Source organism: Leopardus geoffroyi, chromosome A3 (assembly GCF_018350155.1).
Source record: "Leopardus geoffroyi isolate Oge1 chromosome A3, O.geoffroyi_Oge1_pat1.0, whole genome shotgun sequence".
Lineage (NCBI taxonomy): Eukaryota > Metazoa > Chordata > Mammalia > Carnivora > Felidae > Leopardus > Leopardus geoffroyi.
Genome location: NC_059336.1, coordinates 63,145,911 through 63,164,424, shown reverse-complemented (window position 1 = coordinate 63,164,424; position 18,514 = coordinate 63,145,911). Strand labels below are relative to the sequence as shown.

Sequence of the window (18,514 nt, the reverse complement as noted above, 5' to 3'; positions counted from 1 at the left end):
GCTGTTGGTGCAAGTGTAAATTGGTATAATCTTTTTGGAGAGCATCTTGTCAAAATCCATCAATTTTAAATGTGCAAATACCTTGATTGATCTATTCAGCTTCTAGGAATTTCTCCCCTGAGTACTGATTTATATTTACAATATTGATGTACATATATATTCTTCCTTGTTTTTAGCCAAGTATCTTAAACAATCTGCGTTATTCCAAAAGGGGATTGGTACCTCTGACAGGGAGCAGTCTACAACCATTTAAAAAATGAGGCAAATCTCTGTTTTTAATGGAATGATATCCAAAATATAGAAGTGAAAAAAAGTAATGCCTAGAACTTAGCATATAGTAAACCACTATTTCTGTAAAAATAAACAAGTGGGTAACTATAGATAGATGCTTAAATGAACAGAATGTCCCTGCAAGGACATACTGAAAATTAGTAATAGTGGTTGACTCCAAGGAACAAAATAGGAGTAGAGGGCAGTGGTTGGAAAAGAACTTAATTTTCACCACATGCCCTTTTATGCTGAATTATTTTTATGCCACGTGCACATGTTACCTATTTTTTAAAGCTCATTAAAAAAAGTAGCTAGGTGCAGGTATGAAATGAGGCCAAATGTAGGGTATACATATAAGCCATGGGTCATGGTAGGGTAAGAGTCAGAGCGAGCAGATACTATAGAGGAAGCAAGTCAGTAGGACAGAAATGAGGCGGGTCAGCAACAGAGAGACCTTGACACAAGATAGTTTTGTTTTAAATCATAAGTATCTGACTTGCTTTTCATCTGCCAGCCTAGAATACGGGCATTTTGGGACAGAGTAGGGAAATGGTAAAACTGTTAAAATGCAGGGAATGAGAAGGATGGGTTTAGGGGCCAAGTGTATGGAATCTCACTGGCAGCATCCCTGTGCCATCCCATGATCTTAGGTTGGGAGCAGAACTGGGCGGGAACAAGCACCGATGGAGCATGTGCCATGACCAGGCAGCGAGGCGGTGTTCTGGTCGCTGTGCCACCTCGGAAGCTCACAGTGACTCACTTTGTGGTGATTAGGGTTCCCATTGTACAGGTCAGGAATGTGATTCAGGTCACAGGAGTAAGCAGCAAAGCCAGGATTCAAACCCAGATCTGTCCCTACTGTTTTTACTACTTAGGCTGAATTATTAGTACACCAAGGAGGTTGGGGCCCTTTTCATGGTCAGTCTGAACTGAGGCTCAGAGCCAGGGGACCTTCAGCACTGTTGTCAAAAGAAAGTCTTCATTTTTCCTTTTTTTTTTTTTAATCCAGACCCCTAAATCCAGGCCCACTTTTTTCCAGCATGTGATTCAAAGAGTAAAGTGAACTCCACATATTGAAAGAAGAAAAAATTCCATTTATTGGGAAAGGAATGTCTGTCACAGTGTTTGTTAGCCCTTCTGTGTGTTTGTTTTTCAGCTGGTTATTTTAAGTCCATAGGTATGGTTTGTCCTATGTGATTGCAGTTCTCCTTCTCCAAAATGCTAAGTCAGTGATACTCGTAACCAATGATTTTCCCCCAGATCTATCCACTTAAGAGGAAAATAATAGAATATAATTCCCTCTGCCAATCTCCTTGTTTTCAAATAACTAGGATAGGATATTGGTTTTTGTTTGTTTTCAGTTTGTTTTATTTGTAACCAGAGCATAGAGTTTTATCTGTTCTTTACATGTATATCCCCAACCTCCACCATATGCTCTAGGATTTCATTTCCTCACTTGTCTTACTGACATGTCTTCACCATTGGTGATTATCTGTCTTTTTTAGCATTCACCGTAACTCCGTAAGCCTCATGATATGCCTGTTACAAAATACCTTTTTCTCTTCTGTGACCCAGGCCTCAGGGAGAGAAAATATCAATTTATCTGCTGTTCTTTACCTTTCTAGGCAAAATCCATGTTTGGTGACCAGAGCTGTATATATTGATATTCTCTTCCTGTTGACTCGCTGCCTTGACAAACCCACAAAAGGCAACCAGCCAGGTATGATTCATAGTTACATCATATTTTGGAACAATTACGGATCTTTGAAATACAGGTGGGGTTTTGAGTGGTTGTACCACACACTCCCCCAGCTTCTACTTTTGTAAAACTAACCACACATCAAAATTAAGCATAGCGTCATATGGCTACCTCATAGAAGCTTCTCAAGGAAACCTGTCCTTGTTTAGTTGGAAGTTTGCTATTTATTTTCAATTTGATCATTCAGGAAAGAGTTTGGACTCTACTCAGATGCCCTCTGTATTTCAGACACCTTGGCTTTTTTTCCTCTTCCATGCATTTTCGTTGGTAGTTTGTCATTTTCAGTAACTGAGAGTCCATTCTGCTCCATTCCGTGGACCTTACTGAGCTGGGCTCATTTGATCCTAGAGCCTGCATACCTGAGACTCTGTCTCAAATTTGCCCTTCACTGCTTTAAGCTCTGCCTTGAGGTATGTTCCTTGGTCAAGTATGTTTCCTGGTATGGGGCCCCAGATCCATATTACAATTGTTCTATTTTAATCATGATTCACAGAGTGGTTTTCTTAAAATGGAGAAGGGCAACTCCAAATAAAAAAAAAAAATTTTTTTTTGATGTGTTTATATAAGAGGCTGCAGGAAGTGCTGTACATGAGTTCCAGGCCACAGACTGAAACTGATTTTCATCAACACAAACTGGAATGCAGGGTAATGAGCCTGCAACTGGTTAAAATCAGCCTCTTCTAATTGATTGGGCCTGTCTAAAAGAGGCTACAATTACAAAGTCACATTCTGAGTACAAGCAGGCCAGGCTTTTCCTCTGTTACATTTAGTCTGTCAATGATTTCTTGTCTTCAGTAAATATATTCAGGCTGTCAGAGTCCGGCTCTGTCCATATGGAACCCTGTTCCCAAATTCAAACCAATTTAAATTGCTTTGAGGGGGAGGTGCGAAACCATCTCACCCAGATCAATGTATATTAGCCCACAAAGCCCCTGTGGCCATGCAGAGGTAAGAAGAACCTGCCTGGGCTTTCATCAGCTCCACATCCCTGCACAGGGGGAGCTGTTGTATCCGTTTGGTAGAATAGAATCATATAGTTTTATAGTTGTAAAACGGGCTTACTTTATGCCTCTTGTCCCAGCATAATTATTAATGGTGCCCCCCTTTACTCTTACAAGTGTCCCGGTTTGCACAATAAGTTATAGATCACCTTCGCTGTAGGAAATCCCAGGGTTGCGCCACCATATTTTACACTTGAACTAGGGTGCAGAGATTATAAATTGGGTGTTACCAAATAAGTTCTTTTTGGGTTTCCTCTATTTTTATATTTCAGTTCCAAATTCCATATAGCTTTATAATACTTCTCTGCTTAGTAGCTAAAGGACTTTGGCGGTGAAAGAGTTGCTCACGACTAACAAGTCCAGTCGTTAGAGTGGTTGACTGTAATCATCAGTTTATTTGGACTAAGTTTTTCTTGATGTATTAGTACCTTTATTCCTTGTCCGGAGGGACATTCCTTGAATGTTTTGGAATTCCCTACTCTGTTCTCCAACCACCCACCCTTTATTGATGGCTGGTCTCCTTCAGGAAGATGACATTGGCCTTTTTTGAGCAATCCTTCCCTCCAAAGTCTTGCAGTATTTGGAATTTGTACCCCAATTAAATGTCACAAGCTGTGGTTTATTACTCAACAGTATTGCACTTGGATCGATGCACCATCCCTCTTCAGGTACTTTGCAGAGTAAGATGCGTGGGGGTGGGTACTCTTGCCCTTGTTCTGTTCTGAAAGCCATAGCCCTAACTATTTTATCCTGCACTGCCCAATATGGCAGGACTCCTGAGCACTTGAGATGTGGTCCATCCAAATTGGAATGTTTTGTAAGAATAAAATACACACCACATTTCAAAGAGTTAGTATGAAAAAAAGAATGTAAAATTTCTCGTTAATTTTTTTATATTGATTACATGTTGGAATGATAATATTTTTGATATATTGGGCTAAATAAAATGTATTGTTAAAATTAATTTCACCTGTTTCCTTTTACTTTAAAAAATGTAGCTGCTGGAACATAAAAAATTATATATATGGCTCATGTTATATTCTTAACAGACAAGTAAGGATTTTATCCAGTCCTTTGGTGTTTGCCCACATAAGCCACAGATGCGTGTGCATGTCTGTGTCTATCTGTATGAATGTATGTAATCTTATAGTACATTCACACAAATAGTACTAACAAATTTTCCTTCTTTGAGGATGGAACTAGATTTTTAGAACTAACCAAATGTCAAATGTGATGGCAATTAAAGTGGATGGCACTGTTTAGGATGAAAACAAACTATGAGCTTAAAGTAATGAAATCTATTCTTATGTGTTTCATAAATTGTTTCCAAAGGCAGTTTGAGCAACAGCTAAATATATCACCAAACAAGATGATCACTTATTTGGATGAGTAGACTACAATATGATTTTGAAATAATGTCATGACATTATAGTGTTACCTTGCAAGTAACTTGAAAGAATGGATCGTGCTGTAGATTCCTTGTCCCACAGCTAAGTACATAGCAGGCCCTAACTATGCGGATTTGTTATTAACTGATAGAAATGCAGAGTTTTCCTCAGTTTTTAGAATAGTAACAATTGTCATCAAGATACAAAGTCTTACTTAAATTCATGCATCAGTCAAATGTAAATTTATTTTCTGATTCAAATGTTGTGTTTATATCATGTGTATGTTTGTAAATGTGTGCACATCTACCTCCATTATTAGCTCACGAAGCTGAGAGTAAGGGAGTATATCATTTAGGCTCTGAAGCCATATCCCTGGATTTGAATCCCAGGTCTGCCATTTACTAGTTTTGTGACCTTAGGCAAGTCAATGAACCTCTCTGAGACAGTTTTTCTCAATTGTAATTGGGGGTGATAACAGGATCTATATCTTAGACTGGTTTTCAACTAACATATGTAAATTCCTATGTATAGAATGTGCTTTGCATCACACAGAATAAGTGCTCAATAAATATTAGCTACTGTTAATATTATTATCATCATTGTCACTAGCTAGAAACATGCATCTAATCCAGTACCCTGCAGCCCCTCACATTCACAGCTCTCCTCTTATTTTAAACATCTTTGGGAAAGAAGAAATGCCTGCTTTCCTAGGAAAATACTGAAGCATGGCATACCTGGGACAGAATGTCAGGAAATCCACTTGATTAAGGATGCTCCTGCCCCTCTGACTGATTCAAAAAAAGGGTCATTTTTTGTTGTTGTTCATTTATTTCTTTATTCATCAGAAATGACATGTAGGCATCAGACTCATTGAGCACCTGTAGCTGGAGATACACATGCATATGATTTGGGCTTGTAAGTAGGCACAGTAGGGTTTGCAGGTATTACAAAGGAAGTGTGTGTGGGATACATTGGAAGCACCAAAGAATGGAAAGTCATTTTTTTTTAAGCTTTTAAATTTATTTTGAGAGAGAGAGCACTCACACACAAGTGGGGCTTGAGAGAGAGAGAGGGAGAGAGAATCCCAAGCAGGCTCCATGCTGGCAGCACAGAGCCTGACATGGGGCTCGATCCCACGAACTGTGAGATCATGACCTAAATCAAGAGTCAGGCACTCAACCAGCTGAGCTATCCAGGCGCCCCTGGAAGGTCATTTTTTCTTGGGAAGGCGGGGAGACTTCAGTTGAGCTGAATTTTGAGGCCTTTTTTGAGATTAACCGCATGGTCAAGGTAAAGGTGGGCATTATAGACAGAAGGAAGACCATGGCCAAAGCCACAGAGACGTGAGTCAGCACAGCCTTCAAAGAGCTAGGACAATGACCAGAGTATCAGTTCAAGACCAGGCAGGTGTGACTGGAAGGGAGGCTGCAGAGGCAGGAACTCAATCACGAAGGACCTCGTAGGCCAGTCTGAGGAGCTTGGACTTGACCCTGTAGACAAAAGGAGATTATTGAAGGACATAAGACAGAGAGTGGCATTGTGTGGTTTTTTTAAGACAAGGAGACATTTCCTTCTTTGCCCTCGTCCTCATAGAATTCTTAGGACCCTTATGAACCAAGTTCCTATTGTCACTGAAAAAGAATGTAACTGAAAATCCATTAATGGAATGTCAGGGGGATTTGTCCAGACCTTGTGATCATCGGCACTGGGGGTCTAGGAGGTGGGAGTGGGGAGCAGAGAACCAGACTGAAGTTAAAGGCAGCACAGTGCTTCAAAACACTTGTCTTAGAATGGCGCCATCATGGGAGTTTCTTTCTCTCATTTTCCATTTTATGAATCTTACACACCATGATTCTGTTTTATTCATATGGGTGTACGTACTTGCATTTCAGCAGTAAATGAATCTAACTGAATCTTGAAAGTGCTTAATTATTCCGAAAGAAGTGAAGTAGTATCAGTTTCAGGGAAACTTTTTTTGGTTGGAGGAGGGTCTGTCCATCTCCTCTCAAACACTATTCTGTACGTGACCTTGGAAAGCTATTTCTATCTCTAAAGTGTCTCAGAACCACATTGAGGGGCTGGGGCATAAACAATGAGAAAAACAGTGAGGGGGAAAGGCAGAGAAGACGATTAGAAAAGCTTAAGATAATGATGTGTTTTGTGTGATTCAGACTTTTATCTTCATGCTTCCCCAGCCTTTGAGGTTTCCTCAGCCATTAACTAGGTTTTAAAAATTCCAGATCTGGGGGTTTTGTTTTGAGTTCTAACGTGATTTAAACCCACAAGGACGCTCTGTCCCCTGTATTCTTTTTCCTCTTCTGAATCCATCTGTCATCATTCGTATGCATCAGTTTCCTGCTAGAAAGAAAATTATAGTCTCCAGTTGGAGCTGGGGGGTGAGGAAGAAGAGGACTAACTGCCACAAGCACTTCAGGGTTGCCTTGCAGGCCTGGGCAGGGATGGGAGACAGAGCTTTCATTCTCACTGGAAACCCACCTTCAGTTTTTCCTTCTCAGGCTGGACATTTTCCATCCTCCTTCCACAGAGTATAAGTGATCTCAAAAGGCTGTTTCCCTTCCCCTGAAATGTATATAGGATATCCGGCATACTCTTGTCCTCAGGAAGCATTTTCAATACCCTCTTCCTTATAGGGATCATCGTAATTTAAAAAAAAATTTTTTTTTTAACATGTATTTATTATTGAGAGACAGAGAGACACCGCGTGAGCGGGGGAGGGGTAGAGAGAGGGGGAGACACAGAATCCAAAGCAGGCTCCAGGCTCCAAGCTGTCAGCACAGAGCTTGACGCGGGTTCAACCGGGAGATCATGACTTGAGCCGAAGTCAGACGCTCAACCGACTGAGCCACCCAGGTGCCCCGGGATCATCATAATTTTTGACCAACAGCTATTGAGCGCCTACCGCCATGCCAAGCACTGTGCCAAGCATTTTGTGTGCATTAGTAAGGGCGGTACTAGTGGTCCTTCGTGTTAGATGTGAGGAAACCTAAGGCACAGAGAAAACCGGCCAAGTGTCTCATGTGTAGTGAGACAGAAGAGCCTGGCTCTCCAGGCGTCGACGCTGTGGCCCCGCAGCCCAATCGGGGCCAGAATTAGGAAAATCTCTACCTTGGGGAGGAGTGCCCTAGAACCCTGTTGGTTGTTTTGTCTTCCCATTCCTCTTCCTCTCTTGTAGAACCCCCAGGCCTTAGAGAGGGATCCCCTCTATAGGAGTTTCCAGATCATAGGCTTTCATGGGGATTTTCTTGCCTCATTTCTGTCTCTCCTGTGCCAGCAGTATATGCAATAACATGAGAGTGTACCGGGGACACAAGCAGTTACTAGAAAGAGAAAGCTTGACCGCTCCCAGGCAGCCACCTGCCCTTTTTCCCTTCACAAGTGGACCTACGGCCACTACATGAAGCACTTCCCAATTCCAGGCTGCTGGTGACTGCGTTCTGTGGTTCCTTTGTTAGTTGAGATTTATAGTTCAGATCTCATCATTCCGCCAAATGCAATAAACATTTTGTGTTACTAGAATGTAACTTTTATTGTTATTATTTTTCCTCTAAATGCCTTAAAAGTGACCAGCTTATGAGAGTGAAGTCAGAATCCCTAAGTAGTCTAAATGCCAAGTGAATGTGCTTTGTAGATCAATGTAAGATTAGAAGACAGGCTCTCATTTATTACTGCTTGTATTTATATAATGGAAGTTAGGTAATGTAAGCACTCCCAAAGGCCAGCTTAGATGTTGATGATGGTCAAATGCTAAAATCTGTGACAAGTATTCAACAATGCCTTGTATTTGTACCACCTGGAACGTGAATAATATATGTGTGACATGAATAAGTATAAGGTCAATGATTTTTATGACATACTAACTTCCTTTACTTAAGTTCTTGGGAAATATAGCCAAACAATTACAGAGTATAAAAACATTGGCAACTTACAAACACCTGCTTTGATTATTTGGTCTAATTAGGTTAAATTTAACCAATCCCATCTGAACAAATTGAAAACAATTCTTATCTGTTCCCTTGGTCATGCACTTTTATCGGTGTTGGATGCAGATGTGTTTAATATGACACAGTTGGTGCTGTTCTCTCAGCTCTGGGTGGGAGATAAAAGGGAATTGAGAACATATTTTTAAAGTCTTCTGGGGACTTTTTATTTCTGGGCCTACAGCTATGAAATTTCAAGGAAAAAAACCAGGCTTTGTTGTCAATAAATTAGTTGCTTTTCTCCAAAACACTAAACTGTCATCTGAATGGTTGCTTTTGCCAAAAGTATCTTTCCCAGGGAACAGCCAGCTCCTAAAATAAGCAGATGATTCTAGCTGCCTTTCGGAAGTCAGAATAATACAGGATGTGTTATTAGATTGCTAGGTTCATGTGGTGTTTACCCCTCGTTAATTCCAAGCCTTGGTGCTGAGTACATAGGCCCACGGTTCTTAGAATTTTAGAGTTTCGAGACCATTTAATCAGTAGGTGGAATGGAAACTATAGCAATTAAGTGACTTGCCCAAGGTCACACGGCTAGTTAGTGAAATAGTCAAGCTTCCCTGGTTCCTGGTGCAGTGCCCATTTCCATGACCAAAATTAAGAGCCTCGTAGTAGCGTGAGTTGGGCCGAGTGTCTAGACCTGTAACGGGGCTATGTCATGAAACCTTCTTACCCACATTTCCACCCCAAGAGTAAAATACTGTTCAAATGAGCAACTGGGGTCTCAGATCATCTGTGATTTCAGTTTTTCTCTGTGTTCCTATATTGCCCCACTCCAACAGCCCTCATCACAGATAATCTGTGTCCATTAAATTAGTTAAGCAAATTGTTTTTGAAAACTTATTCTGGACACTTCATATAAATGGAATCATACAGCATGTGGCCTTTTGTGTCTGGATTCTTAATGTTTTCAAGGTTCATCCATCTTGGATCATGAATCAACACTGTTCTTTTTTATGGCAGAATAGTATTCCATTGGATCAGTATACCATGTTTTATTTATTCATTAGTTGATAGATTTTTGGGCTGTTATAAACAATACTGTTATGATTCATGGACAAGTGTTTGTGGGGATGTATGGTTTCAGTTCTCTTAGGTATTGACCTAGGAGTAGAATTGCTGGGCCGTATGCCAGCTCTAAGTTGAACTTTTTGAGGAATTGGCAAACTGTTTCCAAAGAGATTGCATCAGTTTACATTCCTCCTACCAGCAATGTATGAGGGTTTCAATTTCTCCACATCCTTGATGGCACTTGTTATCGTCCATCTTTTTTATTATAACCATCCCAGTGGGCATGAAGCAATATTGCATTGTGCTTTTGATTTGCATTTCCTTTATCAAAGGCTAGTGATGTTGAACATACTCTCTACCGCTAACTGGCCATTTGTTTATCATCTTTAGGGAAATGTCTATTCAGATTCTTTGCCCATTTTTTTAAATTTAATTTATTTTTTTAATTTACATCCAAGTTAGTTAGCATATAGTGCAACAATGATTTCAGGAGTAGATTCCTTAGTGCCCCTTCCCCATTTAGCCCATCCCCCCCTCCCACAACCCCTCCAGTAACCCTCAGTTTGTTCTCCATATTTATGAGTCTCTTCTGTTTTGCCCCCCTCCCTGTTTTTATATTATTTTTGCTTCCCTTCCCTTATGTTCACCTGTTTTGTATCTTAAAGTCCTCGTATGAGTGAAGTCATAGGATATTTGTCTTTCTCTGACTAATTTTGCTTAGCTTAATACCCTCTAGTTCCATCTGTTTGCCCATTTTTAAATTGGGATATTTGTCTTTTTATTCTTGAGTTGTAAGACTTCTTTATATATATGGATATTAATCCCTTATCAGTTATATGGTTACAAATATTTTCTCTCATTCTGTGGGTTGTCTTTTCACCTTCTTGATAATGTCCTTTGATGTATAATTTTTAGTTTTGATGACATCTAGTTTATTTTTTCTTTTGTTGGTTGTGCTTTTGACATCAAATCTAAGAAACCATTGCCAAATCCAAGGTCACAGAGATTTGTACCCATGTTTTCTTCTTTCTTCTAAAGACTATATAGTTTTATCTCTTAACATTTAGGTTTCTGATACATTTTGAGTGAATTTTTGTATTTGGTGTGAGGTACAGGTCCAGCGTACCTCAGGATTGCGTGTGGCTATCCATTTATCCCAGCACTATTTGTTGAAAGACTTTCATTATCCTTTCCCCCATTGAATTGTCCTGGTACCCTGGTCAAATAATCAATTGACCATAAATATATGAATTTATTTCTGGACTCTCAATTCTATGCTATTGTTCTACATGTCTGTCCTTATGGCAGAACTATACTGTCTTGATTTTCATTGCTTTCTGGTAACTTTTGAAATCAGAATATAAGTCCTCCAACTTTATTCTTCTGTTTCAAGAGTTTTTTGGCTGGGTCCCTTATATTGTCATAAAATTTTAGGAAGTTTGTCTGCTTCTGCAAAAAGGAAAGAAAGATTAGCTAGGGTTTTCATAGGTATTGTGTTAAATCTGTAGGTCAGTTGTCATTACAACAATATTATGTCTTCAGGTATTCAGATCAGAATACAGGATGTCCTTCCATTTGTTTAGATATTCAGCAATTTCTTTCAGTGACGTTTCTTTCATGAACGCCTTTTGTTAAATAATTTATTCCTATGCTATTCTTTTTGATGCTGTTGTAGGTGGAATTATTTTCATAATTTCAATTTTAGGTTATTTGTTGCTACCATATGGAACTATAGTTGATATTTGTATATTAATCTTTTATCCTGCAACCTTACTGAACTCATTTATTAGAATTTTTTTGGGCTTCTTAGGATTTTCTATATATGAGATCATGTCATGTGCAACATAGTTTTTACTTCTTCCTTTCCAATCTGGATGCCTTTTATTTATTTTTCTTGCCTAATTGCCCTGGCTAGAACCTCCTGTACAGTGTTAAATGGAAATGGCAAGAACAGACATTCTTGTCTTTTTGGGACCTTAAGGAGAGAGCTTTCTTCACCAGTCAGTATGTTGTCAGCTGTGGGTTTTTCATAGATAATCCTTTAACAGGTTGAAGAAGTTTCCTTTATTTCTAGTTTGTTGTGTCTTTTTACTGTGAAAGGGTGTTGGATTTTGTCAAATTCTTTTTCTGTATCTATTGAGATGGATCATGTGTTTTGTTTTTTACTTTTATTAGTATGGTGTGACTCATGACTTTTTATTGCTGAGTAGTATTCCATTATATGTATGGTTTATATTAAATCACCAGTTGAAATACATTTGGGCATTTCTACTTTTTGGAGATTGTGAAGAATGTGGCTCTGAGCATTCATGTAGAAGTGTTTCTGTGGGTCATGTTTTTATTCCTGTTAAGTAAAACCTAGGAAGGTGATCACTGGGTTATGATAAGAATTACAAGAAACTGCCAAACTTGTTTTCCAAAGGGGGTACCACTTTGCATCCCCACCAGCACTATATGAGAGGTTGTTCAACATCCTTACCTAGACTTGGTATTATTGTCCCTCTAGTAGTTCTTCTATACATGTATATTTTTGGTAAAATGTCTATTCAAATCTCTTGCATATTTCTTTTTTAAGTTGAGTTCTCTTATTGAGTCTTAGAGTTCTTTATTCTGAATATAAGTCCTTTATACAAATAGATATTTTCTACCTGTCTGTTGTTTATCTTTTCCTTAACAATGTCTTTTGAAGAGCAAACATTTTGAATCTTGATGAAGTCCAATTTATCAATTTTTTCTTTGTTTTATGCTTTTTGTGCCCTAGTAAAGAAGTCTTTATCTATCCCAAAGTCACAAAGATGTTTGCTCATGTTTTCTTCTACAATTTTATATATAAGGTTTTGCATTTAGCTCTTTGATTGACATCAACCAGATTTTCACGTATCTCATGAGATAAGGTTGAAGTTCTCTTTTTCATTTCTAGCATACAAAAGGCCAGTTGTTCCAACACCATTATTTCTTCAAATATTTTTTCCAGCCCTTTCCCTTTTTCTTCTCTTTCTGGGACTCCACTCAGATGTGTATTAGGTCACTGGAAGTTGTCCCACACATCACTGATGCCCTGGCAGTTTTTTCTATCAGTGTTTCGTTTTTGATAGCTTCTAATTCATGTCTCTAAATTCACTAGTCTTTTCTTTTGCAGTTTTTAATCTGCTGCTAACTCCATCTAGTGTATTTTTTTTTCATATATTATCTTGTTCAGCTCTATAAGTTTGATTTGTGTCCTTTTAATATCTTTCATATTTCTCTTCATCGTTTTCCATGTTTCTCTAGATTCTTGCCCATATGTAGCATGTTTATAGTAGCTGTTATCATATCCTTGTTTCTACTTCCATTATTATTATTGTTACTTTGGGGTCTGTTTTTATTAATATTTCTCCCAGTTATGGGTCATATTTTCCCATTTTTTTGCATGCATATAATTTTTTACTGGTGCCAGACAATATTAATTTTATGTTGTTGAGTGTTGGATTTATTTTATTCCTTTAAAGTGTTGGATTTTAGGGATGCCTGTGACTCTTGATCTCAGGATTGTGGGTTCAAGCCCCACTTGGCCATAAAACTTAGTTAAAAAAATTAAAATTAAAAAAAGTGTTGGATTTGTTCTGACATATGGTTGTTACTTAGGATCCATTCCAGGGCCTGCTTTTTTTTTTTTTTTTTTTTCCTAGAGAGAGAGGGCATAAGTGAGCAAAGGGGAGGGAGAGAGAGAGGGAGAGAGGGAGAGAGAGAAAGAGAGAGAGACATGGGACTCGTGTTTTTACCCAAAGCGGGCATGGAGCTCACCCAGAGTGGTGCATGAGCTCACAAACTGTGAGAACATGACCCGAGCCGAAGTCAGATGCTTAACCACGGAGCCCCCAGGTCCCCCAGGGCTTGCTTTTAATAAGCTCTGTTTTGGCGGGTCCAATCTGAAGAGGAGCCTTTAGTTTAATGCAAATGTAGCTCCACTAACAAGACCTTTCCCGGTCTCTACCTGATGCCCCATGTATTACAAGGTTTTTCTACTCTAACTGGTGAGAGCATGAACTACCAGGAGCCGAGCTGAGCTTCCAGAATTGTTGGGCCCATGGCTCTCACGGTTCTTTCCGCAGCCTCATGGAGTTTCACCCCTTGTACATGCACATCGGTGTTCAGCAGAGACTCAGTAGGTTGCCTCTGCAGATCTTTGTTTTTGTACAGATACCTCGTCTTCACTATTCTGACCCACAAATTCCAGCTGCCTCCCCAAACTCAGAGCTTTCATCTTCTCCACTCAGCAAGATCTCTGGGCTCTGGGTCTCCCCTTCTATGGAAATTGCCTCTAGGTAGTAGTCTGGGGCAGTGGTGAGGCTTACCTTGTTTGTTTGGTCTCTGAAGGATCACACTGCCCATATCTAATGTTTATAAACAGTAATTTGTCACATTTTGTCCAGTTTTCTAGTTGTTTATGGCACAAGGGCAATTCCCGTAACAGTTAAACCTTGGTGGCCTGAAGCAAAAACCACTTGCATCACTTTGTTTTGAAACCTCTTGATGCCTCAACTGTACAATGGGGCTAATATGCTCTGAAGACCGGGGTGATGAAGGTCACATTAAAAAAATATATATGAAAACTTGAAAAGTTATGTCCCAAGAAAGAAAAAAATCCAGTGTTGGAAGAAAAGCAGCTATCAGAGAGGGGGAAAAAAAGAAAAGAAAAGAAAAGAAAAGCAGCTATCAGCAGTTAAAACTGATAGCAAAAACAAAGAAATGCACCATCTCATCCAGAGCAGGAGACAAAGCTTCTGTTGGTCCCATGGCCAGGTACACTTACTCCCAGGCTTACCTCCGTTGCTCATCTGGCAGAATGTACTTAACTTCTCCCTCCGTGATGGGGCTGGATTTCACGCTAAATAGCATAGACTCTGTTGGATCTGCCAGCTCTGCTGTACCTCACAGCATCATTCATGTGGGTGTTAGTCCGCAGCCCAGTAGTGCCAGCAACTTCTTGAGTCTTAGAGTCAGTTTTTCCCAGAACTGTGAACTGTGGCACCTGCAAGGGACTGAGATAGGTGGTTCTGGCTTCTCTCTTATCCCAGGAGACAAGACAGAGGTAAGCCCCAGTTACTTAAAGGAATCTTCCCAGCTAGCTACCTCCTTTCAAGTTGATTTCACACTGTATCTCATTGCCTAAGGGTGGAACAGAAGCCCCAGGTCTTTTGTGGGGAAAAGGCAGATCTAAACAAGGACGTCTAGAGTGTGATGCTAGGGAAATTCCTGATTTCCTAATCTTGTCCTTAGTAGCCAGTCACTGACAAAGAACCAGAAGCGCTGTTTGCTCAGAAGTAATTTTATGTTTGTGTCTTTGGGTTGTCATGTGTTTATCCACAAGTATTTCCTGACTTCCTCCTTGTGTTGGACAGGGGCCGATGGGATGGTGGGTGGAGTCCAGAAGTAAACCTTGGTCCCACCCAATGCCTGATGAGCTCATTTTTAGCCCAAATCCTTTTAGAGATCACTCCCAGAGCAGTCTCCCAAGCACCCTAAGCACAGGGACTAGGTTTTTATTTCCATGGGTTGACAAGATAGTCTTCAGATGGTATTCTCAGAAGCTCATCCTCCTTCCACAGCAGCAGATAAGGAATTCTGTGCTTAAAAAAAAATACATGCCTTTGAGAATATGATGGGGGCAAGGGAAGGAGGGAATATTTTCAAAGGGACGGGTAAACAGGGCATAAAGGGGTTCAGAGACCTGGAAACAGAAGTAGGCAAGAAATAAGCAGCCAGCACCAGTTCATGGTGTTTCTCAAGACAAAGTTAGTTTCCAGATCCTTCCACCAGGTCATTCTACATGTTGGTTAGTGGAGGGGCCCCCGGGGTCAGGATTACAGTGCATTGGGAGGCGCAGAGGATTAAATCCAGGAATGGAATTTCCCTTCGATAAGGAGAAGCCAAGATTTATTAAATCAGTTGATTTGTTGTTGTTGTTGCAGTTCCTATGGTTTCCTTTTCTCCCCAAATATATATATACTTTTTACTGACAAATTGCGCAAGGGGACATTAACATTCACAGAGTGTACAAATTGTCATCTGTGATTATTTTTAGAACCAGTTTGTCAACTGTTTGAGGTAGGAACTTTTGTTGGATCTGACTGCAGATCTCTCTGACCAGAGCTACAATCCTTTGAAATAGAAAACACTGTCCATGTTGCTGTGAATTAAAAATGAAGTCTGCTTTGTATTTGCTCACGCCCAACTTTTCTAAGGAAGCTGGAGATTCTGGGAGAAAGGGGGAGGATCCAAGAAACTTTAGAACAGTTCCATCTGCAAACTTTTCTTGACCTACTGGTATCAGAGCATTCAGAGCCTTTTCAGTATGTGAAAGAGAAATCTATTCATTTGTTCATTCATTCATTCATTTGAGGCAGAGGCAACAGCATGTGCAAGGTCAGGCAAAAGAAAAAAAACTTCTTAGTGGCAAGTGACTACCACAGTGACATAATCAGTATCATTGTCATTTACACAATATCGTGGTAAGTGACTTATTCCATAGCAGTGAAACCATTTTTTTCTGTTTGGTTGGCCTTTTCAATCCTGGGGATCCTTCCCCCCTTCATGGGTACTGAAAGCTAGCTACTTAGAAGTAGAACAGGTTTAATGTGATTACCGGGAGTTTGGCGTCCCCTATAACCATCTCTGCTGGGCCAAGGAAGTGCTGTCTTGGGGCCAGCACACTTACTCTTTCTTTCCTATTTTACTTGGGCCAGTTCAACACAAAATCAGGCTATCTGGATTCATGACTTCACAGTGAAGGCCAGGAGCTTTTGGCCAAACACTAGATGAAGGGGTTGACTTATGATTAGGGGCCGTGGTGTTCAAAAACAAACACCAGTAAACACTAGTCACACACGAATTCAGCATGGCGGCAAGGTGTTTACACCGCAGGAAGCGCAGATGATCTCAGATGGGTGGAGACAGTGGTTCTTAAAATGTGGTTCCTGCAGAGCGGCATCAGTATCACCTGGGAATTTGTTAGAACTGTGATCTGGGGGGCCCTGCCTCAGGCCAACTGAGTCAGGAGCTCTGCAAGAGAGTACACTAAAGTCTGAGAACCTCTGGTCTGTGGGAGCAGCACAACCACCCTTCCGGGAATGTGTTTAGTGACTGGGGTGCCAGGTGAAACTGCCTTCTATTTTAATTGTTATTTTCCGATCTATCTGCTGAGTGCTTAGAGTTAAATTCGCCTAAATTAAATGCTCCTATGGCGAAACTCCACTGTATCCATAATTATGTAGCAATGATATCATCCCATGTTTTTTTCCCCAGAAGGTCCTTATTAAAGCTATTTAGATTAACATGCATCTTTTTAAGATTATGTTGATTTTTTTTTTTTTAAGAAATTTTAACAGATCCATATGAGTAGCTCAAAATCAAAGATGAATGACCCACAGGCCTGCCCTTTGGGGCTAGGCTCCTCCTCTGGGGAGAAGACAGACTTCCCTAAATAATAAGACAGGATTTGTGACATAGGACACTGACTGTCCCTGCTCAGAGTATGTGCTGCAGGGCGCCTGGGTGGCTCAAGGGTCCAACTTCGGCTCAGGTCATGATCTCATGGTTTGTGAGTTTGAGCCCCACATCGGGCTCTCTGCTGTCAGTGTAGAGGCGGCTTTGGTTCCTCTGTCCCCTTCTCTCTCTGCCCAGCCTCTGCGCTCGCTCACTCGCTCTGTCTCCCTCTCTGTCTCAAAAATAAACTAAAAAAAAAAAAAAATATATATATATATATATATATGTGTGTGTGTGTGTGTGTGTGTGTGTGTGTGTGTGTGTTGCTTTTAAATCCTCTTTCAGCACCAGGTTGATGTTAGCACCCTACCTTGGTTAGTTAGGGAGTGGCACCTTTGAAATGCAGTTAATTTAGCAATCTCTATTCAGGTTGCAGACATAACACTGAAATCTGCAGCTTGCCAAAGAACCAAGAACTGCTAAGATAACACATCAGAGATTACCAGAGGGAATTGTATGAATGGACCACTGCGCTCCTTCACACAGACACTTTGCTCACTGTCCCAAGGGACGCGGCAAAGTCCCTGCGGTTCCCCCAGAGGAGACCTCTGTTAGGGTTGTCATGCTGTCCAAACAGATCAAACTCAGGAAACTGTTACCAGCTTCTCCAAAACTACAGTTCCCTTGTGCTGCACCCTGGTGACGCTTTCATAATAAAACTATAAGCAAATGATATTATGGCAAATTTTTCTTAAAGCCAAATGTCTTTAAAGAATTGCCCTTGGGGGGACGCCTGGGTGGCTCAGTCGGTTAAGCCTCCGACTTCAGCTCAGGTCATGATCTCGCAGTCCGTGAGTTCAAGCCCTGCGTAGGGCTCTGTGCTGACCGCTCAGAGCCTAGAGCCTGTTTCAGATTCTGTGTCTCCCTCTCTCTCTGACCCTCCCCCATTCATGCTCTGTCTCTCTCTGTCTCAAAAATAAATAAACATTAAAAAAAATTAAAAAAAAAGAATTGCCCTTTATGATGCCACCATGGGTTTGCTACTTTTTTCGGTGTTAAGATAGCCTTTCTTTTATGAAATGATGAATAGATGTTAGGTTTTTAACGTCCTTCCTTGACAAGATAAAAAGCTGGCAACATATACCAGTCTGTCACATTGTTTTTGACATTTTCTCGGTCCTTGGATTCCAAACTTGGGGAATTATTTCCCCATTGAACCAGGACTTAGCACAGCCGGAGGTATTACCCTTCCAAGTGAATCCAGCATTAAGCCGTGCCTTTGAAGGCTAGAAATACACTTGCTCTAAAGAAACAAAAAGTTAATTTCAAAAACGAAATCAAATTGGATGTTTAAAATCAGTCACACATACTTGGGTGACTGCACTGGTGAGAAAATCCAAAGACTTTCCAAATAAGGAGGGCTGGAAAAAACTCCCAATTAATAAGTTTGAAAAAAATCATCTAATTTATGAAAAATAAGATGGGGCCATTAAAGGAGGGACTGGACTCTTTCATTGGAACACTTGGCTTTCCAAGAAAGATCGGAAGGAAGAAACCCAAAGCAATCAAAATTGAAATTGCAAACAGAAATGTTATCTTCCAGAGGAGAGAGGTGCTAAACCT

The 18,514-nt window shown here is 40.3% G+C and overlaps 1 protein-coding gene across 7 annotated transcripts in view; it reads left to right on the top strand.

Moving 5' to 3' along the window:
- Positions 1–18,514, top strand: part of THADA (THADA armadillo repeat containing) — a 330,511-nt gene that overhangs the window by 249,890 nt on the left and 62,107 nt on the right. For all 7 annotated transcript variants that reach the window (XM_045445868.1, XM_045445865.1, XM_045445866.1 and 4 more), the window contains one exon: positions 1,896–1,990. In XM_045445868.1, coding sequence (XP_045301824.1) covers positions 1,896–1,990 — 95 coding nt within the window. The remainder of the gene's footprint in view (positions 1–1,895; positions 1,991–18,514) is intronic.